The 27982-nt window shown below is 46.8% G+C and overlaps 1 protein-coding gene across 1 annotated transcript in view; it reads right to left on the bottom strand.

The window, feature by feature from the left end:
• VPS8 (VPS8 subunit of CORVET complex) overlaps positions 1-27982 on the bottom strand; it is a 1704823-nt gene that overhangs the window by 1310472 nt on the left and 366369 nt on the right. The window contains exon 17 of the mRNA XM_086955430.1: positions 344-434. Coding sequence (XP_086811556.1) covers positions 344-434 — 91 coding nt within the window. The remainder of the gene's footprint in view (positions 1-343; positions 435-27982) is intronic.

Genomic DNA, 27982 nt, shown 5'->3' with positions numbered 1-27982 from the left:
AGGAAGAAGAGAGTAGAGATAGAGAGAGCAAAGGATAGGGGTAAGAGGTGAGAGGTAAGATGCAAGGTGTAAGATGTGATATGCTAGATGGGACACCACGATGCGGCATAGCAGTTCAGGTTATGGGTAATCACGGAGGTTTATGGGTTTTGAAGTAGATATCCAGTGATTTCCAAAGTTTCCTTTGTGAGGGACGCCATGGTGTGTTTTGTAGAGAGATTTGATCTGCCCCTCGTAGGTTAATCACCAAATTTTAATCAGTTTCTGGGACACATATTGGTGCACAAACAGTTTGCTTTGGAAAAGAGTCAAGCAATTGTGCAAGTTCAGTTAATTTTCTTACCGACTACAGCTTTTGCTTTGCCTTCATAAAATGACCATGCTAATGCCAGTGCTTCTGTATAAAGTTCTTGCTTAAGCAGATGATTCACTCTCTTCGAAACAAAAGAGAAAAGAATGGTTTATCTCAAATTAATTTGACATCATCAGACAAATCACCTCAATATCTATGCAATTTTTTGACTTTGAACAAAATTATTTTGGATATTTAATGCGTTCTAATCATCACTTCGATTAACTCAGCAATGCGTTATAGCTGCGAGGTGGCACAAAAAACTTATACATAAGCCCTCTTTTACCAAAAGATTTTATATTACTATCACCAAACCAATCCTTTATAGATGGCACAAAGTACCACATGCCAAACATTATAGGAATAAAGCAAGTTGCTAAGGAGTTCCATAATTATATAAAAGAATGAGGTTGCAGACTAAGTTACTTTATAAGGTCAAGGAACTCCAAGGGAACTTGCAATATCCTTTTACAGTACGGCAGAGGATATTTTATTCCTTGTAACACATGCTCACACCATCATTCTTCCTCAAACAGCTTACATCCTTTGTGTTTTACTCTTTGATATGTAAAAAATTAGCATGGTTGCAGATGTGAAGAATAAAAAAGGAATCCGTAGTATACATTTAAACACATCAAAAGGCATTTAGGTATTTGTTGCAGTTAGATGTAGGATCAGTTTCATGTGAGTCAGATTAAAAATGCTATAGCTCAGAATGTGCAGAAGCCATAAGGGACTCTATCTTTCCTTTCACGAACTACAGCTTGAAAAAGAAGAACACATTGCCATTAATATCTCCTTTCAGTTGATCACTGTTCATTTAAAAAAACATAACAGAAGGAGGAAAACACTGTTTCCGTTGTCCTTGCTTAGGAAGCAGCTATAATTATACTCAGTGACCTACCTTTCAGCTGACTGTTGGTTCTGGCAGTAGCCATTGTGATGTCAGACCTCAAGTGTAATAACTTGTTATAGTTGAGCATCTATATTTATATACATTGGTTCTTAATTACAGGGATTGCAGGTTCCCAAGCTGTATATCCCAGTAGTGCACCACAGGTAATAACAAGCATTGGAAATGCAATAGGTCTCGCATTAGGAAAGTTTGAGCAATTGGTATTGTAAAGGACACTTTTTTTATTTATGTGTTGGTTTTGAAAATAGCAAAAGTAATAGCTTTGTCAGTTACAATGTCAATAGTTTTAACTTTCGCAAATGTGACACCTATAGCATTTGTAATGCAATGTGTGTTGTCTTTACGTGACTTAGATGTATTGATATTGCAAATAACAATGGCTTTTAATTTTGTAAATAATTAATACTTAAATAAAATTTATTGTAATTTATAATGGCAATAGCTTAAACGTTTGTAAATTAATTTTGTGAAGATTATGTTCAGTGTATTTTATTGTGACGAAAATCCAAGAACATTGCATTTGCACCTGGTGGTGGATGTGGTGGTGGATGTGGAGGTGATGGTGGATGTGGTGGATGTGGTGGTGGATGCGGTGGTGGTGGTGGATGCGGTGGATGTGGTGGTGGATGTGGTGGTGGTGGATGCGGTGGAGCATGTGTTGGATGTGGTGGTGGATGTCATGGTGGATGTGGAGGTGATGGTGGATGTGGTGGTGGATGCGGTGGTGGATGTGGTGGTGGATGTGGTGGTGGTGGATGCGGTGGAGCATGTGGTGGATGTGGTGGTGGATGTCATGGTGGATGTGGAGGTGATGGTCGATGTGGTGGATATGGTGGTGGATGCGGTGGTGGTGGTGTATGCGGTGGTGCATGTGGTGGATGTGGTGGTGGATGTCATGGTGGATGTGGAGGTGATGGTATATGTGGTGGTGGATGCGGTGGTGGATGCGGTGGTGGTGGTGGATGTGGTGGTGGATGTGGTGGTGGTGGATGCGGTGGAGCATGTGGTGGATGTGGTGGTGGATGTCATGGTGGATGTGGAGGTGATGGTCGATGTGGTGGATGTGGTGGTGGATGCGGTGGTGGTGGTGGATGCGGTGGTGCATGTGGTGGTGGATGTCATGGTGGTTGTGGTGGTGGATGCGGTGGTGGTTGTGGTGGTGGATGTGGAGGTGGATGTCATGGTGGATGTGGAGGTGATGGTGGATGTGGTGGTGGATGTGGTGGTGGATGCGGTGGTGGTGGTGGATGTGGTGGTGGATGTGGTGGTGGATGTGGTGGTGGATATGGAGGTGGTGGATGCGGTGGAGCATGTGGTGGATGTGGTGGTGGATGTCATGGTGGATGTGGAGGTGATGGTCGATGTGGTGGATGTGGGGGTGGATGCGGTGGTGGTGGTGGATGCAGTGGTGCATGTGGTGGTGGATGTCATGGTGGTTGTGGTGGTGGATGCGGTGGTGGTTGTGGTGGTGGATGTGGAGGTGGATGTGGTGGTGGATGTGGTGGATGTGGGTGTGGTGGATGTGGGTGTGGTGGATGTGGGTGTGGTGGAATTGAAACATTTTTGATATTAATTACTGCCAACCAAATTATTGCTGTTACTCAACAGCAAACGACCATTGAGAAAGCCAAACTCCCCACCTGGCACATACCCCCTCATTTCAGGTCATGACCCCGATTGTTACATGACACCGAGGAGAGCTACTAGGACCCTCTGTCTCAATTTTATAAATATATATTATGTAGCTGTGCAGCCTTGATCGCTCCAATTTTACTTAATATGTAATCTTGAGTGAATATGTAATTTGTTAATCTGTAACTCACGTCACGAGTAACTGCTGTACATATAAGTAGTGTTGTCTACTACCATGTCACTTTTTCCTTATGTAATTTACTTCGCTCTAGTCTAAAGCGCTCTGACAACTCTGGGTAAAGTACGCGCTATGTTAAAAACACATAAATAAATAAATTGCAATAGTCCTGTTAGGTTTTTGGTGCACGTCAATTTTTGTGTTCTATAACTGGATGCAATTTCTATAACTGGATGCAATAAAGGAAAGCTGGGAGAGGAACCAAAATTCAGGTTGGGTGGCACATACTATGGAAATAAATTAAATAGGCCAAACACCTTTTGGAGACCCCCTCCCCAAACACCTTTGCATCCCACTTATAGCCCAGTGACGAACAGTATTGGGAGGGGTGATCTGTTGGAATTGGAAAGGAGGGGGAATTTGTGAGGGAGAGCGAAAAAGAGCTGTAAAGGGAAGTGATGGGAAATTAGGGGGAGAGTAATTGAGCTGGGAGAAGTTCAAAGGGAGGCGAAAGAAGTGTGCGAGAAAGAGAGGGGGGGGAGGAGGGAGGGGGCCGTCTGAGGCGAGGTGGCGTCGGTGCGGTGAGAGGCGGATGTGGGGCGACACAACAACAAAGAAGCAGCGAAAACAAAGCAACATAAGGCTGGGGAGTTGCAAAGACCGTAAATTAATTATAAAGGGAGGTGAGATAATGAGAGCACGTGCTCAGTCCCCTTGAAGGGGAGGGGGCAATGGCGGGCGCGAGGCAGAGACTGCAGAGTGATGCGAGGCTCCGGCGGGGTGGAGTGTGCGTGAGAGAGATTGAAGGGAGAGGGCAATGGCGGGCGCGAGGCAGAGACTGCAGAGTGATGCGAGACTCCGGCGGGGTGGAGTGTGCGCGAGAGAGGAGGGAGGCTAAAGGGCGAAAGAAGTGTGCGAGAAAGAGAGGGGGGGGAGGAGGGAGGGGGCCGTCTGAGGCGAGGTGGCGTCGGTGCGGTGAGAGGCGGATGTGGGGCGACACAACAACAAAGAAGCAGCGAAAACAACAGGCGATACTGCGTGGACATAGGACATAGGTTAAACAAGCTTCTGTGTTCTGCGACACGGCGGGCAGGGGAGGGGGCGGAGCGGGGAGAGGGGAGAGGTGCGACACGGCAGGCAGGGGAGGAGAGTAGGAGGAGGAGGGGGGGAGGAGAGTAGGGGAGGCACGGCCTAGCGGCCGTGCAATCAAGAAGTGAGGGGGCGGAGCTGGGGGAGGCTGTGAGAGAGAGAGTAGGCAAGGCAGGCGGCTGGGGGCATGTGCACGCGCTTTTAAGCTCAATGCGCATGCGCATTGAGCTTAAATTTCTCGTGCACTGCAAGGAATCGCCACGATTCCTTGCAAGTTGGTTAAAGAGTGGATAAGCCCCCATAGTCTCGCAAGCTCGATGCGCATGCGCATCGACAGGCGAGACCTAAAAAATGATGTCAGGGAAAATCTATAGTTCTAGAGGTTGACGATGAAAGCACTTGTTTTCATTCCACAACTGAATCAATGTTCTAGCAGGAAAGGATCCCTAAAAATCTAAATCTCAAGTTTCCAATACTTAACCATTTTGGGGGAGTCATGTGAATCTAAGGGGAATAAAATAATTGGTATACCTATCAACAATTTGAATGCCTATCCAAATAAATCCAAATTATATTTTGTCCAGCACTGAAGTGACACTCTCCATTAACTGTTACATGAGACGATTGTAGGAGGCTGGCTTAGTATATGGTGCATACTTATTTTAGTGAAGCATCTTGCACTAATCCAGATAACGCTTATGGTGATTTTAGTGGTCTTAGAAAACCATAGAAAGCTCTCGAAGTGGTAGCTGTAGAGAGCAGCCTTCAGGCTTAGTACAGAAGGAGTGTTAAGCAGCTTGTTTTACCAGAACTAATCATGTAGTGTAGGTTAAACGAAAAAGAACCACACTGTGTAGTTATAAAAATAGTTTTGTTTATTGTACATGCTCACTAACACATTGGTATATCTCGTGCCAGGAGATATCAACACAATACACACAATATTTCAAATTGAAACAGGTCAGTAAGCACAAATACACAATGGTTTCCACAGGGAGACCAAACCATATACTAAAGAAGTGGAATGCGAACTGCGAAGAATCAGAAGAGCTGGGGACCCACCCAATGTAAGTACCCAGGAACCCCACAGAAGCTGTAAGCAGAACGGAAACACAGCAGTGTACTCAATGCAAGTCAGTGGAAAAGTCCTGCTTGCAGTTTTTAGGAAGAAGGACCCTTCCTAGTGGACCCTGGAGAAACCCCGTGGAAGATGGAATGTTGGACAGTCACCTCACTCGTGGATGCCCCTGGAACCAGGATACCTACACCAGGGAAGCCGGGTGCATAGGTGCAAATTGACGTCGAAAACCATCATAGACTACAATTGAGGACTTCAGTGAAGATGCCGCTGGTAAAGAAAGTAAAAGAGTCCAGTGGAATTCAAGGATGGATTCTTGAAGAGGAGTACCTGCAAGCAGAGGGGACACAGTCTATGCTACTTGGGAGTGATCAAGAGGCATGGAAGACCAATGACCACCAATGTCGAAGATGCAGGAGAGTTGACGGTGACCTTGTCGCTGCAGCCATGAGGACCAGGACATGCTGTGAAAGACCGGGAGCCATTCAAAAGCTGCCCCACATTGGAAGTTGAGAACCAGGGGGTCGATGTCCGACGGGAGCACCAACAAGCCTTGACAACATCAACAGACCTGGTAAACGAAAAAGGTGCAGTTTTGGAACCAGCAAGGTCTGAGGGACTCACTAAGTGCAGAAGAGTCAGAGCATGCCCCAAGCAAGCAGGAGAGCCCACTGAGGCCAAAGAAGACCCTCAAGCGGACCAACAGGCCGAAGGCACAACAATCGCAAAAGAACCTCAAGCAGCTCACTAATGATGCAGGTCCACAGTGCAGAGGATGCGGTGAGGACGAAGATCTTGGCAGAAAGAGATGCAGGAGACAGGAGCTTCTTGTAGCCCGAAGATCTCTGAAGACAGAGCCAACAAGCCTTGGCAACAGCAAGTCGACGCAGTGCACAGGGGTTCTGTTCCAGCAGTTCCGATGAGGGATACTGGCCTTAAACTTGATGAGAAGTGTTCCTGAGCCTTTCAGAGTCTGAGGGACCTCAGGAACAGCAGACCGGTCATCTTAGTTGCTGTGCCTGCAGATGCAGAGGAGTGACTGATTCACTCCAAGCTAGATTACTTCAGGTGTCTTTGATGCCCACAGGCCTGGAGAAGAACCTAGATAAAGCACAGGTACAGATGATGCAGAAGACTGGCAGGACGACGAGACCAGGAGCTGCAGGAGTCTTCCTTCATGCAGTCCTGGTTCCAGATGAAGTCCAACAGGGGAGTGACTCCTTCACTCCAAGCTAGATTACTTCGGGTGTATTTGATGCCCACAGGCCTGGAGAAGAACCTAGATTAAGCACAGGTACAGATGATGCAAAAGACTGGCAGGACGACGAGACCAGGAGCAGCAGGAGTCTTCCTTCATGCAGTCCTGTTTCCAGATGAAGTCCAAAGAAGTCCAAGGTGCCCAGACGGCTGAAGTGGTTTCGGATCTGAATCTTGTCCAACAACGAATCTGAACAGCCACCCAAAGGTAAGCCCTTAAGTACCCTAGGGAAAGGGTTGGATTCAGGGATTCCTCCCAGAGGAGGGGCTGGACTGAGGGGAGGATGCTCCCATGTCCTTTGCCCAGTTTCGCGCAACAGTGGGAGCCAACGGCTCCCTGAATTGGTTCCACTGGAGTATGCAAGGCGAGCACCATATGTGCCTTTCAGAGCAGTCTGGTGGTGCTGGTAAGCGCACCACCCCAACCCAATACACTAAGTTCTGTCTGGGAGGAGGCCACACCTCCCTGTGACAGGAAACCTATTGTTCTACCTACCCCTGCCAGAGCTCAGCTCAGCAGCAGGAGGGCAGAATCATGTCAGTGGTCGGAATCAGCATCTACCTTGCTGTTAGACTCTGGAAGGCTGGTATCGGGAATACAGGGGGGTTCCCTAGAGGAGCCCGCCAGTACATCGATTCCTACATCAACACTGGAATTGGTGTTGGGGTAGGATTCCAACATGTTTGATACCAAACATGACCATTTTTGGTGTAGCCAATATATAGTTAGACATCCAGTAATTGACCTGATGTCCACTATATGTACTAAATGGCTGACCATGCTTACAAAGCCTGGAGAATCGACTCGGGTTTGTAGGGAGAGTCCTGCTCAGGCAGGGCATCTTCACACTTAAAACCTAGCACCCTGCCTTCGGGACTGAAAGGCCTGCCTTAGTGGTGACTTCTAGGTTTTAAGTGCAGTGACTGACCTCAGGTATAAGGAAACTTATATCTGTTGTGAGAGGTGCTAGCACCACTTCACACAGGCTGCAATGGAAGGCCTGTAGTCACAGTTTGAGTGATCTCTTTTGCATGGCATAATACATGCCATGGGAGACCTCTGATGTACCTATGCCCTGGGTACCTTAGCACCATATACTAGGGACTTAGCAGGTTACACCAGTAGCCAATAGAGAAGGTACCAAAGTACTTACCATAATCAAATTTAGGGAGGAAGCATCCCAACTGGGGTCCTGATTAGCAGAATCCCAGTCACACTAGTCAGAAACAGAATACTAACAGCAAAAAGTGGGGGTAACCATGAAAGCAGGTTCTACTTTCCTACACAGATCAAAATTAGATGTAGCATGAATGCCCTAAGTACTGAAAGTGCAGTGGACACTGGGTGATTACATAAACCTAATGCATCCAGAAATGTAATTAAAAAAAGGAGTCTGACATAAACCAAGGCAGTTTCCAACCCAGCTGTGTTTTGTGACCTGCGCTGACTTAAAAGCAAGGAAACTGGCCAGCCAAGAACAAGAGACTGGAAAACAGAGAAACAGGTAAATAAAAGACAGACATGTGAATGACAAAAGGGCCAGAGAGAGAAGAAAACAGCCAGATTAGCTTACTGAGCCAGATGGGAGCTGTCCCCAATTAAAAATATATAAAACCCTCGGCATTATTTCGAGCTGGATGACACACATATTGGCATTCTTTCCGTAAAATAATCCCATAGACAAGTCCAAATTAATTGCCAATGGTGTTTTATCAGTAAGAGTCGAGGGAACTGTCAGTGCTTCTGCAGGGTAGTAGAACCATTGGCAATGGGTAGGTATAGCAATATACTTTAACAAATGTTTTAGTAAGCAAAATAACTTTTAATGTAATCATATAATTGGCCGTAACAAAATCAACAGTGAGAGCCAAAGAGTTACTTTCAAGAGTCAATGAAGGGAGATATTTAAAAAAAATGAATCCTTTATTATTGAGTTACACAATTACAATCCGTACATCTCAAGACATATGCTCCACATACTTATACATATCCTTCTGCATAATACAACTTGAACGTACAAATCATGAATATACGGGTACACTTTCTTTTATTTACACCGATTTGTACTGCCACCCGGGGGTACTCAGCTATCCAGGTCTCCCTGTATATCAGAGCCCTGTTCCATCAGACGTTACAGAAGTCTGCTCCAACAAGTATGATCGGTAGGGCTGCCAGATATCAAGCGGCCTAGTTGCTGGATGTTGCAATTGGGCATATAGCTCACTGATGATTTTGCAATATGACATGCTGAACATCCAACCCTTTAATGTTGGCGAATATTTACTCCCCCAATGAACTGTGATCTCTCTTTTGGCGAACAACAAAGCTATTGCAAGTAAAACGCGTATACGGCTTAGCGATCTCTAGTACATAGCCTAATAGTGCCTGCAAAGGTGTAGGGGAGTGGCCCAACCCGGTCATTTTTGATAGCTCATTAAAAAGCTGGATCCAGTACTTCGCTAACTTGTGACAGGTCCAAACCACATGCGCAAAGTCAGCCATCGGGGCGCCACATCTGGGGCAGGTATGTGCTCACGAAGGGTCAATGCGATAAACCTTGGTAAAGGAGACGTAAGCTCGCCATAGAAATTTAAAATATATCTTGTTTTTGTGATTAAACAACACTTTACTTGTTTGCTCGCAGCATGCACTCCACTGTGCATCTCTGATGGGGTAGCCCAAGTCCCGCTCCCCAGCCGCCTGAATCCCCAACTCTCTAACTGGAAGCATTGCAATTGTGGCCCCTGTACATCCTACACATAAGATGCTCTCCATTTGTATCTTTGACAAGCAATGTCAGTGGGGTAAAATCCGGTGGTTCCAAAGGGTAACTTGGAGCCAGTGATCTAAACGCTCTTTGCAACCTGCACAAATTAAACTGGTCTAGGAACGTAGCTTCCTGAAACCGGGTATCCTCATCTCGGGAAAATGTGTTCCCCCAGGAACGTGTCCCCAATTGTAGTCAAATTGAATTTATTTAAGGTTCACTGTACCGTCACTTCCCGTGTGATGGGAACCAAAATGTTACCCACAGGCAGGAGCACTGAAAAATATAGCTGCTGTGTTCTCGTCGCCCGAAAGAGGTGCATCCAGGCCCAGTTGGTCGTTGACAATGTTTGAATGTCCTGTGGATCTCGCTTTAGACCGACCAGTAGTAGCGCCGACAGAGGGATGTGTTGGGTCTGCCTCAGGCCGCAAGTATGGAACCCGCGCATCGAAATGAATCCAGTGTCTAGAGAAACCAGATAATAAACGCGGAAGTTCAGAATGCCAAACACACCCTGTTCATAAGGAAGTGTCAAAGTGCCCCAACTGATTCTTGGTTGTTTGCCGCCCCACACCAGATGAATTAACTTGGAGCGGAGTGTGGCAAAAAAGGCCTTCTATAGAGGTACTGGGATATTCTGGAAAAAATATAAAAACTGAGGCAGCACAATCATTTTGATCCGGGCTATTCTGACCGCCATGACTATGGGTAGTTAGAGCCATCTCTCGATTTAATCACCCAACTTCTCCATTGCTGGACCATAGTTAAGTTGAAGTATTTGAGCCAGATCCCTGTGTATACATATCCCCAAGTACTTCACTGAGTCGTCACACCACCTCAGTGGCAACTCGTGGTCCGATTACAAGGGGCCTCTGTCAGCGGAAATATTTCCAATTTGCCCCAGTTAATGTGTAGCCCCGACATGGCGCTTAAGCGATTAATCTCTTGGAGAAGGGGCCTCAAGTGTTCATTGGGGTGTCTCACGTATAAAATTATGTCTTATATTGTGAGCAACAGCGGGCCTGTCTTAAATTGATTGCCCCTGTGTGAAGGTTATCCTGAAGGTGACCCACCAAAGGGTCCATCACAATGACAAATAATGGGGAGAGTGGACACCCCTGACGTATCCCCCTTGAGAGTGTAAAGGAGATCGTCAATGAACCGTTCACCCAAACTCATGCCAATCGACATGTATATAATAAAGAAACCACTGCTATGAACCTCAGAGCTTTCCCCAGTGTAATCAGTTTGGCCCGAAGAAAGGGTCATTCTAACGAATCGAAAGCCTTTTCGACATACTAAACTACTGCTGCAGCTGGGAGTGTGGGCAAGATCCCATGTAAAGAAGCAAACAGGGTGTGATGGAGGGAGATACTTTAGTGTTCTTAAAAGGCTTACCTGAGACAATAAAAGTGAGCATAAGTTGATCATTGTAAAATACATAAAAATATTAACACCTTGGCAGCCAGGGGGTTTTCCCCTCCTGTGCTGATTTATGAATACTATAGTTTCATGACAAGGTCAACTCGTCATAAGCACAGCGCAGGTAACACCCATGACGAGTTGATGTTCTCACACAGGCCCTTCTATTACACTTGGGCTATTTCATGGCCATACTTAAGGACATCAGAACATACATTGTGTAACTTCATTCAAATAAACCATTTCAATGTTTGAAAAACGTATTTAAAACGATATTAGAAAAACTGTAAAAACCTTGCCAAATGCGCTATGCACTATTACCCTTACCTGACAGGGAGAGAGTATTGCAACTATAACTGCCAGAACTTAGGTACTGGTTCTTTCTTTACAAGCATTCACTATAAGTCACATAAGTGTGCAACAGAAAACAAAAAGGCCTCTTTCAACATTAGATAATGATTTAAAGTGCATACTCATAATAGTAGACAATAGAGTCAACTCTATCAAGATTAATTTGACTTATTTTAACGCTAGTAAAAGAAACAAGAGTTTACAAACACCCTACCCCATTAGTTAGAAAGTGGAAAGATGAATTAAGTGCCGTTGGAGTATTAAAAACAGTATTATTTAATGGGGTTTTCAAGTCTAAGGATCAAGGCTCTTTTAATATGTCAGAGCAATACTTATGTTTTAACAGCACAACTTCCTTGTTTAAAAAATGCAAGGATTAAATACACAAACTGCAATTACAGTTTTAAACATATTGCAAGTAATATATTCTGAAGTGATGAGATACAGTCAATTCCAGATAGATTCACAGGAGTGCAAGTTAACACTACGCAGCCCAAAAATGGCCTCTATGTATTATGATCTATGAAAAAAAAACAGTTACTACAAAAGACCACAGGCCAACTATGTTAGGTACTTGGTGACAGCAGCAACTCACTGCCTTGGATACACTATTGTAGTCTAATCCATGCGGACATCAGAAATTTGGCCCTAGAGTAGACCACCATTCTAGAAGTGTCAGTACTTAAAATCCTAAAAGCCTCCATGTGTCGTCTAGTTCCAAAGTTCCTACATAATGAAACTATCCGTTTTACTCTTTGAGTACTATAAATCGGACATAAGAAAAGGATATGGGTTAAGGATTAAGCCACCCTCACACAAACACAAGCAGTGCAGAGATCAACCCCAATAGGGTCCAATGACCATTTGCTACAAAAACAAATTGTTAGGAGAAACTTTTATCTGAACTAGATTTTACGTGCAAGAGGAGGAATAACTTAGTCAATTGTTGTCCCTCTGCACTAGGTCACTGTGTGGCCTGCAACATACTCCCAATAATTTTTTTAGTTCTGGTTTTGAGGAGGCAAACCTCTCTAAGCGGGAAGATCAACATTTGTCCAAGCCATGTTTCCCCGATAGTGATTTAATACAGTTCAATGACTGAATTTTCCTTACACATGACAAGACAAAAGATCTCAAAGAACCACCTGGTATGGTTCTAGGGCTGGTGAAGTCCATAGCCAATGCCAGAAGGTCAAAGGTCTACGCTCTATCTTCTGGGATATACCCATTTGAGCCAAATCCAAGCACATCGGAATCATTGGTCTGCTAAGTAGGAGACCCAAGAGATATCTAAAACTTATTTTCAACTGTTGACAAAATCTAGAGCCTTTATATAATATATGTCACAGGCAGTTGCCACCCTCTTAAATGTTGTCTGTCTATGGATCTTGGCTATGCTCACCGCATGGTGGATTAGTAGAGTGTCTGTATTCACAAAGTGCCTTGGAGCACAACGGGTCTGTTAGCTGTGTGCCTATTTTCTGTGTCCTCAGGCAATTTGGACTTACAGAAGGGGCTGCAGACACTTGTGCAGCACACTCTGTATTAAGGATAACGCCAGTATCACATATGTACCAGTGTGACCTCAAGGGGAATTTCCATGAGGGTGTGGACCTTCTGTAATCCACTACATTCTTCTTCATGGAAAACTCTGCTCGCCTCCTCCATCCATAGTGCAGCTGCTTTAAACCAACTGATGATGATTGAGGATACTTTACTTTTCTAAACTATTGTGATGTTTCTTCTTGCTAAGAGCAGATAAAAAATGTTGCCTTATCTTTACCTGTTTTTGGTCTCTTGAATGATCCAGTCTTTGAAGCCCACTCAGGCCTGTTGCTTGCCTCAGCATATGTGAGAAGCCAGTCCAATATTCTGTAAGTGCAATAGAGCTCCACAGAATATGAATACAGTTTTCCCCTCGTTCCTGACAGGGCAGGCATTGTAAGGGGGGCCCCTGCATATCGTACTGCTCATTAGGGGGATTAAATATGCTGTGTGAAGAATGTTAAATTGTATGTACCTAAAATGCGCATTGTACAAACCTTTGCTGGGGTAATGAGTGAGATTTCCTTCTGCATTATTACCCATCTACTTCTCATTTATCTCCGAGTGATATCATTAAAAACCTTGTGTGATTTAGGTGAGCTCTACAAAGCAATTTGACCAATTTACTCCCAGTGAGCACGTTATGTAAGACCTGTACCAGCTTATGTGTTTGCAGCTCTGATTGGGCAACCTGCAAATGCTTCCACAAAACCTCTAACTAGTCACCCATATAATAGAAATTGCTCTGCGGGAAGACCACAGTCATCTATCAGTGCTTGAAAGGTGGTACCAATTTAAAAGAAGTTACACATATGTTGTTAAAATTACCTGGGTCCATCAGGGAAGACTTGAGAGAGGTATAGCTGGGGCGCACAGGATCACTTTCTTTGTAAGGCTAGCAATGTGCTTCAGACTCACAAGAGTTGTGCTAATCAAGCTTGTGTGAGTGAGTGATAGACACTCTTGCATTAGAGAACACCCTCTGTAGTGTGCCATCAAAGGACCACGAAGCCACGGTGGTGGTGCGGGCACCGTAGATCCAGCCGCTCTATTACAATTTGGGAGGTCGGATCGCCATGGGACCACATCACTCTTGAGGTCGCAATGTGCTTGGAAGTGCTTGGAAGCATATTATGAGTTGTATACTTATATGGGGTGAGCTTGCCATGAAAACTGTGGCAGAAATTAAACAAAGGGGGGCCTGCAGGGCCCCCCGTTACCTCAGGGTCATGGGGTGCATGCAGGGGGGGCACATGTTGTGCCCCTATGTGCATGCAACCAGTTCCTGCGCGGAATAGAACTGCATTTGACGTTCCCATTGTGATGTCCTTTTTCAGAGGCACTGGTAATTCGGCCCTTAGTCCAGCCCTTGTATGCAGCGACCTGTTATTCATCTGGCTGCCCACCTTAGTTAGCTCCCATAGTACACTAGTCCATTTCCAGCACTGCAGGCCCTGCACTTTTCCTGCCACAGTCCTATTACAGCAGTTCAGGGGTGTGCAACATCTCTGTAAAAATATATTTATATTGTATTCATTATCACAAATTAAGTAATCACTGGAGCCATCAAGCACACTGACATCAATTTCTCATTTATTGTTTACGTGGCTTTTTAGGTGAACATGATGAGACTGACATGAGATTGACAAGGTACAGTACAGCATGTACAGAGGAATCCTATTATAATAACAAAATTAGTAAACCAGCTGTATTATGGTCAGCGTTGCTGACAGCAATACCTTAAAAATGGCATACAACAAGTTCTCTGGCAGACAACAAGCTCTCTAGTGAACCATCTGGTAGTGCGCTAGTGAATGTTTTGTCATTGAATGTGGGCCAGAAAAGGGGACTGTCCTGAGACCAAGAGCTCGATCACTGAGGAAGGAATTGTTCAGGAGAGAAATAAGAGACAGCGGACAGCAGCGGGAAGGAAGCGTTTCATGCCTCAGACCGACAAGGCGATGTAAAAGCAGAGGAGAACGAGACGCGGGCTGGCAGAGACGAGAGATAACAACCGAAGCAGACCACCAGAGGAGAGAGAGACCAGGAAGCCTGCCTGATCACCCGGAGACAAAAGGCTGAATGCTCCAGGGAGCCATGGCTCTAACTGGCTAAAGGCAAGTCCCGTGTTGGGGATTTCTATACTAACAGAGGAGAAATAAAATGTGATGAACAGAAGTTAAGATTGGGAGAGGGAAGGGAGTCCGCACAAAAGGGGCACTCTGATACGATTTATGTTCTTTAGAAGCACAAATTTACTTGGGTGCTGGTTCTGGTATAAATATATAATTTGAGAACCACACCTTAGAGAGAGTTCTTTTTTATGTTTGTTTCCAAGGGATAAAGGCAGTGAGCTCCCAGGACACCCCAGCTTCAAGAACATTCAGAAAAAGGCGGGATCTTATGAACCTCTTGAAGAAGAAAATAAGAGATAGTTAAAAGAAACGTATTGGCTCTTGTTACTTATCCAAACCAATTTGACGTCTTCCCTTTGTTTATCTCTGTACTTCTTCAAAATAAACCCCAGTTGTACACCCAACACGCAAGATTATGGTTTTCTTTACTCTTTACTCAAGCCTTCAAAACAAGGAGGGTAAGGTACGTGAGGATTATGCAAGTGCACAGAGTTTCCACCAGAAAGAGGTTTACTGAAGCCAAGTATCTTCCTTCTGATGGATACTATACCTACATATTCCTCACCTTTTGAATAACTTCCCCAAGCAGTACCCAAATAGGAGGTGAGTTTGAAAGGCTGGTTGATCTAAAAGTCCTGAATGACAGAGCCTGCAATGTAACCGCCCCTACGAATCTAACAATAATGCTTTGTGAAAGTGTTGCGGGAAGAGGAAGTTGCAGCTTTGCAGATCTCTGCAATGGGGTCTCCATTGCCAGAACTGAAGTAAAAGATTTTGCTCTGATGGAGTGAGCTTTGACGCCCTCGGTGGGTCTGTTGTGAGCCAAATGCATAAGAAAATCCACCCGGACAGCATCCTCTTCGGAATGGCTTTGCCCATCAAGTTGCCAGTGCAGGGGAGCTTGGTCAAGATGGCAAGCGGATCATATGTGCTTGCCTGAGTTCCCCGTGAGACCGTAAGTAATCATTCCCCATCCTGTTAGGCCCAAACTGGAGACACCCACCACAGTACGGATAAACTGCCCTCTAGAGCGGAGACGCCTTGACTGAGGCCTCTGGGCTGCTCAGAGAGTTGAGAGAGTCCCAGCGAGACAGGAACATCTGAACTAACAGAAAAACTGTAGAGTCCTGCTTCCAGTGGTCGTGAGGCATGTAGGGGCGGCCTGGGTAAAGCGGTGATCAGGAGTGCTGCAGCTGTTGGCCAGCTGCTCCCTCTGAAGCATGGGCCCAGAGTGTTGGACTGGACGTAGCAAGCACTGCAGCGCAGGTTGAGAACCCACTGCAGCCTAACGCCGCTGAAAAGGTGCGGTGGACGCCCAGGAGATTATCTCCCCACCATGGGAATGTGTCTGGAGCCCGGTGATTCCTCTGCAAGGATGGTAGCATGACCAATGGGGGAGACGGCAGGGCCTCGGACCCACGCCAGGCATAGAGGTGAGAGGAGGCGAGTGCTGGTGCCCATGGTTCGCTGTTAAGACACAGGCGAGTGCTGGTGCCCATGGTTCGCTGTTAAGACACAGGCTGTGCCCTGGTGGGATGCTTGAGGGAGGCCCCTTTTGATTACCAGCCCTAAGACAGCACGAGCAGGGTGGTCCTATGCACACCATTACCCACAGCACTGGTTAACAGGATGAACCCAGACAGCACACACGGGCCCACTAGACCTGCAGCCTAGAGGGTGGTGGGGGGACCGGAGATTGGTGAGTTGTACTCACATAGTTTGCACTCGCCTGGGACACTGGTGAAGCCCAAGCCAGCCAAGGGGATTCCACGGTGTGGGCGCTGATTAGGAATGAGGGAAGGGCACTAAGCAACCTTGAGGATACCCTCGACTGACACCAAATTTGAAAGGATACTATAGGCTATCTTGAACACTAAAACCACCCTGCAGTCTAAAATAGACACTGTTGCCTTGAATGAGAGCCTACTCCATGCACAACATAAGAGATTGGCAGTGAGGATGGAAAACATGGATTTCGCTTTAACCATGATGCCCCCCATAATGCGGCAACTCCAAAATCAACACAAGTGATGTAGGACGACAACCTCTTTGCAACGGAAAGAGGAAGATGCAGGGAGGCACTTGAGGCACAACAATGTCCCAAGCATCGAACACTTACTTGTAAACCAGTTGATGCCCATGGTGCTGGCTGTCAAAGTACCCACATTTTTATCAGTTAAATGAGCATACCGCCTACCGGGAAGACCTCCTCATCAAGGTCAGACCAGACCTGTGATCGCAAACCTACTTAACTACTGGACCAGATATTTGATTATCCAACTGTTTTGGATGAAAGGCACCTGGCAATTTGAGGGCAGTGCCATCACTGCTTCCCTGTATTTCACCGCAGAGGTATAGCGCTGCTGCAGCTCCTATACATTGGTCAAACAACAACTGCAAAACATAGGTCTGGAATACACACTTCTATTTCCCGCAAAAGTCAAGGTGACAGAGAGGGAAACAACCTACTTCTTCATTACTCCTGAGAAAACATGGACCTGGCTCAACATTAAGGTCACACCGACACAGCTGACGGCTGAGCACCGCACACAGGATTGGCTGATCCAGAGATGCAGATGGCCCGGAGGCCAGGAAATTGCCCCACGTATTAACAAGCGGCTAAGGAACATGCACAAGTGGTGGTGGAGTTGCTGCCGCAGAGCTGAAACCCATTTGCGGCTCTGCAGTCTGACCGTAACTGAGACACCAGTTTGGATACCAACAACACTGCTGCTTCGCCTGGGGAGGAATGCCATGGCCAAGAGCTGACACTACAACCGGCAGATGACCTGCTATGAAGAACTAAGTAGCTCCTTGTCAGTGAGTCCTGAGCCCAGGCATGTGGGCTGAGAAGACACCTTGGGACATCGAGGGGGGTGAGTGAATGGAGGCGGGCATCCAGTCCACGCCCAAGGGTCTGGATGGCATGGAGTACAACCAACCAGTCACCCATGGTTACCACATTGTACCTGATCTTTATACTTAAGTATAGTTAATATGTACATCTCTCTCTCTCTCACACTCACACACACACTTACTCACTCACTCTCCTTACGATTCACAAGTAGGCAAACCCAATGGGTAAACTTAGCTACAACCCCGCAATACAATCTACTGACTTGGAACGTGAGGAGCACGGCCACATCCACCAAAAGGTACTGTGTTCATGCATACATCAAAACAAGTCAGACAAGAGACACACCTAAAGCACACTGAATTGCATAAACTCCATGCTAAATGGAGCGAGCCGATATATGGCACTACCTTTTTAGTTTATGCGAGGGGAGTTCTGATCTGGATAGCCCAATGTGTTCCATTTCTGAGGGAAACACATAAGTTAGACACAGAGGGCAGGTACGTGGTGGCAGAGGGACATATGGATGGCACTCCCCTCACGCTGCTAGCTATCTATGCCCCAAACACTGGCCACTCTGCATTCCTGGCACACCTGACTCAGGCTCTATTCTCTAACCCACATACTCCTGGCATATGGGGCAGTGATTTTAACTGCATCCTAGACATTGCTAGAGGCTGCTCTGCCCTGCCACCAGATGGGGTGACCTGCCAGAGAGTAGTAGAGTATATGACATATGGCACCTCCAACATCCTGAGGATGATAATTTCTCGTTTTACTCACCAGTCCACAACATCCACACCAGGTTGGATCTCTTCCTTTGAGGCAAAACACTGGCCAGACTGATCCTACATACAGAATACATGGTGCACACTCTCTCAGACCACTGTCCGCTGCAGATGACACTGCGTTGGGGGAACAGCCCACCCTAACATACTAACTTCGATTTTTCAATTAACACGACAAACGGATTAACATGAAACTTGCATGCACAAAGATGGTGTACTTAACTATGAGTTATGCCTAATCCTAGCAGCTCTGAAGGCCTTGCTTGTTGGTGCTACAGGTTTAGTTTTGGATTGGGTTTTGAAAGCTATTAAATATACATAATGGTATTATCTTGAAGCTCTTCCTCATTGTGACGCTTAGCCAAAAAGTTAGGCACTGCTTTTTTAAATTCACACAGCAACAGATAACTAATAATAAATGATCATCCTCTGTAATGTAAATCACAGTGATCTCGAACTAGCATGGTTTTCACTTTTAGATATATAGTGTGATAAACTAGTCCTTTCCTTCTGTTGGTCTCCTTTCGCTGTGTTTCTATTAACATAAAGATCGCATTCACAGAGATGGCGCTTTTAAGTGTGGTTTCTGGATAATTCTGGCCTCACAGTTGTGGTTGTAGGGTAAAAGTCTACCTTACTATTGCTTGTGTTTAGTCATTCATATGGGTTTGCTTTCTGTTCACTCAACTTATTTGCTTTTAACTGTCCATCTGGTCTTTGTTTCCCCCTCGATCGAGCATAGCCTATGTAATACCTTTCTGATTCTCACCTTCTGTTTTTCAATGAGTGATAATTTTTTGGGTATTTCGTAAACAAAAATATTTGCTTTCTCTAAAAGAACTTTATGAATGTGCATATTCTATTTCCCAGTTGTCTTCCGGGTGTGCTTCTTTGCAACTCCAGAACTTCCCTTTATTTTTCCTCCTGTGCAGGGTCGGATTAGTACACCAGGCATTCAGACGGTTTACCAGTGGCTGAGGACAATTGTTTTTTCTTCTGCGGAGCAGGAGGGCAAGGTGATGGTGTTTATTATTTTAAGGTTTACGACAGCGAATCCTTCCAGGCATTTGTAGATAAAGAAAAATCCATTAAACTTGATTCTTTTAAAAAAAGAAAATGCATTGGGGCCAATACAGCCCTTTAGTTATGATGTCACATACTGATGTTTTTGTCTAGCCAAACGATGAGTGAGAAGGCTGTCTGCATTTTCAGCTGTCTGTAGTTTTCAGACTTGGTATTTGGCAAAACACAAATGAGGCTGGCTGTAGTTCAAGCTGGAGCTAACTAGTGCTCCTGAAATTACAGACTGCTTCACTTAAGAAATGGGGGTTAGAGCTCTAATTACTCTCCACAAAAAAATAAAACTTTGTAACATGCCATATAATTCCACATCATTCAATACTAAGCCACACCATGACACATAATACTGCTACAAACCATGCCACACAACACCCCACAACTCAATGCCACACAATTCTCCACTACACAACATAATTACACTCCACATAATACCACTCAACACCACATAATTACATTACATATAATTACACTCTATTCAATAAAACATAAATACACTCACATATATGCACTCTATGCCACACGCCAGCAATCCACATAAATGCACTCCACAACATAACCCATAATTTCAAAAAGCATAATTTAATTCAAAGCCACACAGTTACTGCCACACATTTCAACTCCAAACATTTCCAATACACACCACATATTCCACACCAACCCACATATTTCAAATACACAACACAATTCAACAACACACCACATTCCTCCAATACAGACCACAGATTAACACATCATACCGCAACTAACCATTCCAAGACAACCCACATAATTCCACTCCACACAAATCCTCTCCACTCCAAACCAAAACACATAGGTAAAAGACATTTTCATTTCCATGCCAATAGTTCTAACTCTTGCAAATATGAAACCTATTGCATTGCAAATGCTTCTTCTATATGTAGTAGGCAATCAGATGTAGCAAAGATTGGTGACCGCAATTGTGGTTGCAAACTATTGTTATGTGAACTGGATTTGTAAAGCGCATTACTACCCAGCGGCGTCTAAGCGCTGTTCAGCTCCGGCTGCAAGTATCAAATGACAGCAGAGAGTTACCAAGATATGAATAAACAGGTCTTTACAGCTTTTCTAAAATAGATGAGACTAGGTGCTGATTTTAAGCAAAGGGAGAGTGTGTCCCATATTTTGGATGTGTTAAGTACAATGCTCTTTCCACCCCATAGTACTTGTTTAAATCTTGGCAGTACTAATAGTTCTGCATTTGCTGATCGAAGATTTCTGATAGAGAGATACTGTTTGAAGAACAAGCTACTTACCTTCGGTAATGATATATCTGTGAGAGACATAGATTAGTTATAGATTCGTTACCTTGTGAATTACCCCAGGCGTCTGACTGGATCGGGAGAATTTTTCGTCAGCAGTACCCCTGTGCGACGAAAGGTGCCGTAGGTCGGCTTCGCGTTCATCGATGGTGTTGTGGTCGTCGGGACGACATTGCGGCAGCTACTTAGACGCCGCCCTTGCGTGCTGACGTCAGTTCTTTTACACAACATTCCATGCCAGAAGCCCAGAGCCATCCAAGACACTGACCACTGGTGCACAAAAACTAGAACTCTGAAAGGAAGTCCTTAACCCTAGAAGTCAGTTTGCAGATTGGGTAGGATAGGTGAAGCGGTAAGAAATCTACAACTAATCTATGTCTCTTACAGATATATCGTTACTGAGGGTTAGTAACTTGTTCATCCGAAACAAACAGTTAGTTATAGATTCCTTATCTTATGAATAGATACCCCAGCAATACCAACCCCGGAGGTCGGTCTACGAAGCAAGTTCACACCTGAAAGTCCTGGATAACAGAACGGCCGAAGAAGCCATCTCTCCGGACTTGGCTGTCCAGAGATGCCCACGTAGCTGCCCGACAGATGTCATTGAGTGTGACTGCAAGTCCAAAGCAGGGGTAGCTGTTGTTGCCCCGGTGGAATGGGAGCGCAGTCCGACTAGAGGTTCCTTCTTTGCCAAAGAGTAGCAAGCTTTTATGCACAAAACAACCCATCTGGAGATGGTCTTTTTGTGCACGGCATGACATTTTCTGGCGCCCACGTAGCCAACAAAGAGCTGGTTATCCATCCGGAATTGCTTGGTGTGATCCAAATAAAACGAAAGCCCACGTTTTGGATCCAGACAGTGGAGCCTCTATTCCTCCTCAGAAAGATGCGGAGGCGGAAAAAAGGCAGGCAAAGTGATGATTTGACCAATGTGGAAATAACCACCATGGGAAGAAAGGAAGGTCTGATTCTTAGGACGACATTGTCCGGATTAAAAGCCAAAAAGGGAGGCTTGGAAGAAAGAGAATAGAGCTCACTCACACTGCGAACAGAGGTGATGGCAATCCAAAAGGCAGTCTTTAAAGTAAGAAGTCGGAAAGGACAGTTGTGAAGCAGCTCAAAGCAAGCGCACATAAGTTAAGTAAGATTCAAGTTCAAGTCCCACTGAGACATTATGAAGGGAACAGGTGGAAAAAGATGAGCAATGCCCTTAAGGAAGCGATTTACAACAGGGGACTTGAAAAGAGAAGGCTGATCAGGAAGCCTAAGAAAAGTTGAAATGGCTGAGAGGTAGCTCTTTAGAGTGCCCAGAGCCCAGTCCTGCTGGGCCAAACACAGGAGGAAAAAGAGAACCTCAGAAAGAGGGCAGAAAGGGGATCCGCAGCCTTTGCTGTGCACCATGCCACAAATTTGTTCCATCTGCAGGCATATACCGTCTTAGTGGAGGGATGCCTGGCTGCCAAAAAAACATCACAGACTTCGGGAGGAAGGTCGAAGGCTGTCAACTGTCACCGCTCAATATCCACGCAAGGAGGTGGAGACAAGACAGGTTCGGGTGGAGGACCGTTCCCCGCTTCTGCGACTGAAGATCCTCCCGAAGAGGCAGACGGATCGGAGGATCGATGGCCATGTGTAACAGCTCAGGATACCAGACTCTTCGTACCCAGTCCAGAGCCACAAGGATGACTTGGACCCGGTTGCGCTTGATCTTCTTCAGCACTCTGGGCAGAAGTAGTATAGGCGGAAAGGCGTTTAGAAGATCGCAAATTCACTTGTGACAAAAAGCATTACCTAGCAAGTGCTGCCTTGGAAATTCCAACACGAAGAATTGCTGACATTGGTTGTTCTCTTTGGTGGCGAATAGATCTAATCAAGGCTCTCCCCACTGCTAAAAGAGGCATTACGCCACCTCAGAGTGAAGACCCCATTTATGATCAATCAGGCACGAGCAGCTGAGTTTGTGCGCCTTGGACTTCAGAGAACCCGCCAGGTGTTGAACCACCAGGGATATGCCCTGATGTTCAAACCATATCCAGAGACAGAGAGCCTCTTGACATAGGGTCCAAGACCCCACCCCACCTTGTTTGTTGCAGTACCACATGGCGGTGGTGTTGTCCGTAAACACCTACCCTACTCTTTCCAGGACAGAGGGAAGGAATGCCTTCAGTACAAGACGGGTCACTAGGAGCTCCAAAATGTTGATGTGGAGCTCAGACTCCCCTGGAGACCAGAGGCCTCTGATCTCCGCCTCTCACATGTGGCCGACCCACCCCAGAAGTGAGCCACCACTGCAATTGTTGTGCAGTACCCTTCAAGATCTGAATGCAATTGGACAGATTCCCCTGATGCTGTGCACACTGGAACTCCAGGTCCCACTGCAGAACCCGCATATGCCACCTGGCATGATCTACCAGCAGGATACAGGAGGCCATGAGGCCCAGTAGCCTCAGGGTCGTTCTGACCAAAACCCGGGATAGAGGCTGAAAGATCGGAATCATAGCCCAAATATCCCCGACTCGCTGATCGGGAGGATAAACCTGAAACTGCGTCATGTCCAGAACCGCTCGATGAAAAGGAGCTTCTGAGAGGGAGTCAGGTGTGAACCCCAGCAAGTGCAGGAGGTCTGCCTTAGTCTAGAGGTGGGAGACAACTGCCTGGTGCGAGCCCACCTTCAGCAGCCAGTTGTCGAGATAGGGGAAGACTGGAACCCCTGATCTGCGCAGATAAGCTGCGGACACCGCCATCACCTTTGTGAACACCCGAGGGGCGCTGGACAAAGGGGAGCACAGTAAACTGAAAGTGCTTGTGGCCCACCGTGAACCACAGGTAACGCTGGTGGGCCGGCAGGACAGGTGATGTGAAAGTAAGCATCCTGCAAGTCCAAGGCTACTATCCAGTCTCCAGGGTCGAGGGCAGATAGAACCTGAGCTAGCGTCAACATTTTGAAATTCTCCTTCAGGAGGAACCGGTTAATGTTCCTGAGATCCAAGATAGGACGCAGGCCTTTGTCCTTTTTGGGCACCAGAAAGTAGTGGGAATAGCAACCACGACCTACTTTTGGGGCAGGAACTCGCTCAATGGCTCCCTTGGCCAAGAGAGCCATAACTTCCTGTTGTAGATGGGCCCAATGATCCCCCACCATTTAATTGTGCTGAGTTGGCAAGGCGGGGGGGCCAGTCCTGAAGGGGAGGGAGTAGCCCCTTTGGACTATTTGCAAAACCCACATATCCATAGTGATGGTGCACCAGTGGGGGAGGTGATGGTGAACCCTGCCATCCACTGGCGATTGATGGCCCTGAAAGGTCGGACTAGGAGGGTTTGCAGGCTGTTGCAGAAGGGTCGTTGGTGGACTGGCACACTCGCTGGCCCCCTGCAACACTGCGGTGGGACCCATGTCCCCGGCCGCGCAGGGGCTGAACAGCTTGTGCCAGTTACTCTGGGAGGAAAGTGGCGGGGCACCCCTTCCGTAGCCACGAAAGGGGCAAAAAGCAGACTGTGCAGGACAGATGGTATAGAGGCCCAAGGACGTGGCCGTAGCCTAAGAAACCTTGAAGCACTCGGAAGGGTGTCTGCTTTGTCGCCGAACAGGCGAGGGTCATCGAAGGGCATGTCCATGAGGGTAGCCTGGACATCCCCAAAAAAACACAGTAGACCTTAGCCAAGCGTAGCGTCAAAGGTCTACCAACGTTGAATCATCCTGCCTAGCGAGTCGGCGGTGTCCAGTCCACATCGTATGGTAAACTTGGCAGCATCTCTCCCCTCAGCGACTGCATGGGAGAGCGCGGCCCAGGCCGTCTCCGGGCACTGTGGCAGCACCTGCGCTACTGTATCCCAGACGGAGTGGGTGTAAAGGCCCAACAGACAAGCAGTGTTTACCGACTGCAGTCCCAAGCTGGAGAAAGAAAATATCTTCTTCCCAAGATGGTCCAGCTTTTTGGATTCCCTATCAGTTGGTGCGGTAGGAAATGCACCTTTGGACGTTGAGGAATGGACCACCAAACCCTCAGGGGTGGGGTGTTGGGAGAGAAAAGTGGGGTCACCTGGAGGCTGGCGGTGGCATTGGGCAATCATCCTATCGACAGGAGCCCCTGCGGTGGGCCTGTGGGCCTAAAGGATGTCAGTTAGGGCTTCATTAAACGGCAGCAGGGGCTCCAAAGAGATCGCTGCTGGTTGAAGCACCTCTGTCAGGAGGAAAGTCGTGACTGCCATCGTAAGTAGCTCAAGGTTGAGACCCTCGTCCCCCTAGGCAACACCACTGCATAAGACACTCCCTCCTCCATAGCCACGGTAGAAGGAGACAACAGGCCATGATCTGGGGAGGTGTCTAGACCATTGGCTTCCCCAATTTCCTCTCTTCAGTCTGGATCATACTCCAACTGGACAGTTAAAGGGTCTCCAGAAACCTCCCAGTCCTCCTCACCCTCCTCTGGTTGCCAATCTGGCCTGAAAAGAACACCAGGGTGGAACAGGTGTACAAAAGTACCCATTTTGGTCGACGTCGGTCGGACTCTGTGTCCACGTCGGGGTCGAAGCAGGCTGGTGACATAACTGGCATTGGCTGCAGATGTGGTGCCGGGGGACGTGTTGTTTTTTTTTTTTAAACCAGATTTTATTAGCATTTCAAAACAAATACAAAGCTCACACTCAATGGGTATCAACCATGTCTTTCTTACATTGGTATTCGGCCAAAAAATTGGTATTATTCTTTTACTATGTTAAAGGTAACAACCCATTTAAACAGAACCTCCCCCTCCCTCCTTGAGTTGCATTTGACATATAATCACAATCTGTGTGTTCTTGTAAGGGGGGCATGAATCACTTTTTCACAAACAATAGACTTTGACCCTTTAGGGTAGGCTTCTATTCAATGCCCTACTCAGCCGTTCTCTTGGTCCGGGGCTGCAGGTTGCGGGGTGCTCGTCCTGCTCTCATCATCTCGGTTCGTAGCTAGAAATTCATTCACTAGACCTTCCCATGCTCTGGCTCTATCCAATTTGCCTATCCTGCGTTGGGTCTCCCTAAGCAATAACCTGCCCTCTGCCCCCACCCATCTTTCCAGCTCATTAGTCCAGTAGGTGATCCTCGGTCCCCCCGGAGTCTTCCAGTTCCTGGCTATTTTTCTTTTAGCTAGGACGTATGCTAGGTCCTGAAACTTTCCAGTTATCTTGTTTTTGGCCGTGTGGGGGTACCACCTTAATAGGTATTGCTCTGGGGTGTGTGGGAGGTCCTTTGCTATGAGTTTACCCACTACTCGTCGTACTCCCTCCCAAAAAGGTTGAAGCGTGGGGCAGTTCCAGAACATGTGGAGTATGTGCGCCTCCCTTTCCCCGCAGCTTGGGCATGCTGCTGTGTCCATGCCAAAACACCTCCGGATTCTGGACGGTGTAAGGTACACTATATGCAGAACATTGAAATTAATTAGTCTGAACATTTCATTTCGGGATATCTTCGGGGTACGCTGTAGGATCTTATCCTACTCTGTCTCTGGAATTTATTTCCCTAGATCTTCCTCCCATTGTAGATGCAGGCGCTCTAGTGGCTGTTGTGTGTCATGTTGTATGACTTTGTAAAAGCACAAAACTGTCTTAATCCTCCCCGCAGATAGTGCCACATACCTGCACCCTGCCAGTGCCCGCGGCTGGCTTCCCCCTCTCCCCATTGGCGTCCAATGCCTCTCATGAGGGCCCTATGCTTCAGAAAGTGGCCTCCCGGTAACTCATACGGGGCTCTCAGCTCTTCAAATGGTAGCAGCGCAGAGTTCATGTACAAGTCTCCCATTGTTTTCAGTCCTGCTTCCACCCAGTCCTCTAGCCCTGTCCAGTACCCTCCCTGTGGCAGATAGCGCAGCAGCGTGACGGGGAAGTCCAGAGAGTAGGGAGTCTTGACCACTATGCGCCGCAAGTACCTGGGCCGGGGGAGGTGTTATGAGGTCGACCGGCGCCGATCTGGATCCAAGCCTAGTTCAAAGGGGACCCTGCGGTGCCGGAGCCACAGGAGTCAAAGGCCCAGACCCTCCAGCCGAGTCTGCGGGGCCCCAAGGCGTGCCAGCGGAGTTGGGCTACCCAAACATGGCATGCCTCACTTGGTAAAAGCTTCGAAGCTGGGCAGGGGTCGCTCCGGGTTCCAGAAAAGGAGGGAACCTCAGAGTCGACCCTTTGGGTTCCGCACGCGGAGCAGCGGGAGGGGCGCCACCTGCATCCCTCGTCGCGTCGGATAAGTGACAATGCTTCTTCGATTTCTTCTTGTGCTTTGACTTACCTGAGGAGTGTGAAGACTTTGAGGACGAGGGGTGGTGGTGGCTCCACAACCAGTCCCTCGACCTCCCGCCCGACCGGGACCTTGAGCAGAGCGGACTGCTGATCCTCGAGTAGCTTTCGGGACTCCTCCCGCAAAGACTTCGGATTCATGGGTCCGGCAGTCGGAACACGACTTGGGGTTGTGTTCGAAGCACCACAGTCACCAACATCAGTTTTTGGCAGGAACCTTAAGCCTTGAAACCGGGCATCCCTAACAAGCACCGGGAGTCAATAGACAGAAAAAAGTGTCAGCAAAAGTCTCAAAAAAGTCAGTCAAAAAGTGACTGGAGGTACCGCTCTCTCCGGATCTGCGTGGGATGGTGCAGAAAAAAGAAAGAACTTATGTAAGAGCGCGCGGGCGGTATCTAAGTAGCTGCAGCAACGTCATCCCGGTGACCAGAACGCCAACGACGAACGTGGAGCCGACTGACGCCACCTTTCGATGTGCAGGGGTACTACGCTGAAAAATTCTCTGGATCCAGTCTGACGCCTGGGGGTAATTCACAAGGTAAGGAATCTATAACTAATTGTCTCTCTCAGATACTCTGATTCAAATAATCAGGACCAAGATCATAACATGCCTTGTAAGCTAGAGATAGCACCTTAAAGGTGATTCTTTGTTTGATAGGAAGCCACTGCAGATTTTTCATTTCCAACAGAGGTCTAGCCGCAGCGTTTTGCAGGGCCTGAAGTTTATTTATATTATATTTGTGAGTAGTTAGAAGCAGACTATTGCAATAGTCTATTTTAGACAAGATTAAATAGGTGAATAATGTCTTTTGCAAATTAGAGGGTATAAAAGGCAGAACTATTAAAATTATTCTTAAAGTGTTAGACGTGGATGAAGGTAAAGTTACCTCAGAGTAGGTCCTAATTCATTCAACACCTGAAAGGGTATTCCAGTTGGACAGATTCCCCTTTATGTTTTTTAAGGAAAACAGGCTACTGAAAAAAAAGG

The sequence above is a fragment of the Lissotriton vulgaris genome, chromosome 2_1 (assembly GCF_964263255.1).
Source record: "Lissotriton vulgaris chromosome 2_1, aLisVul1.2, whole genome shotgun sequence".
Classification (NCBI taxonomy): domain Eukaryota; kingdom Metazoa; phylum Chordata; class Amphibia; order Caudata; family Salamandridae; genus Lissotriton; species Lissotriton vulgaris.
This window is presented reverse-complemented; position numbering and strand designations above follow the sequence as displayed.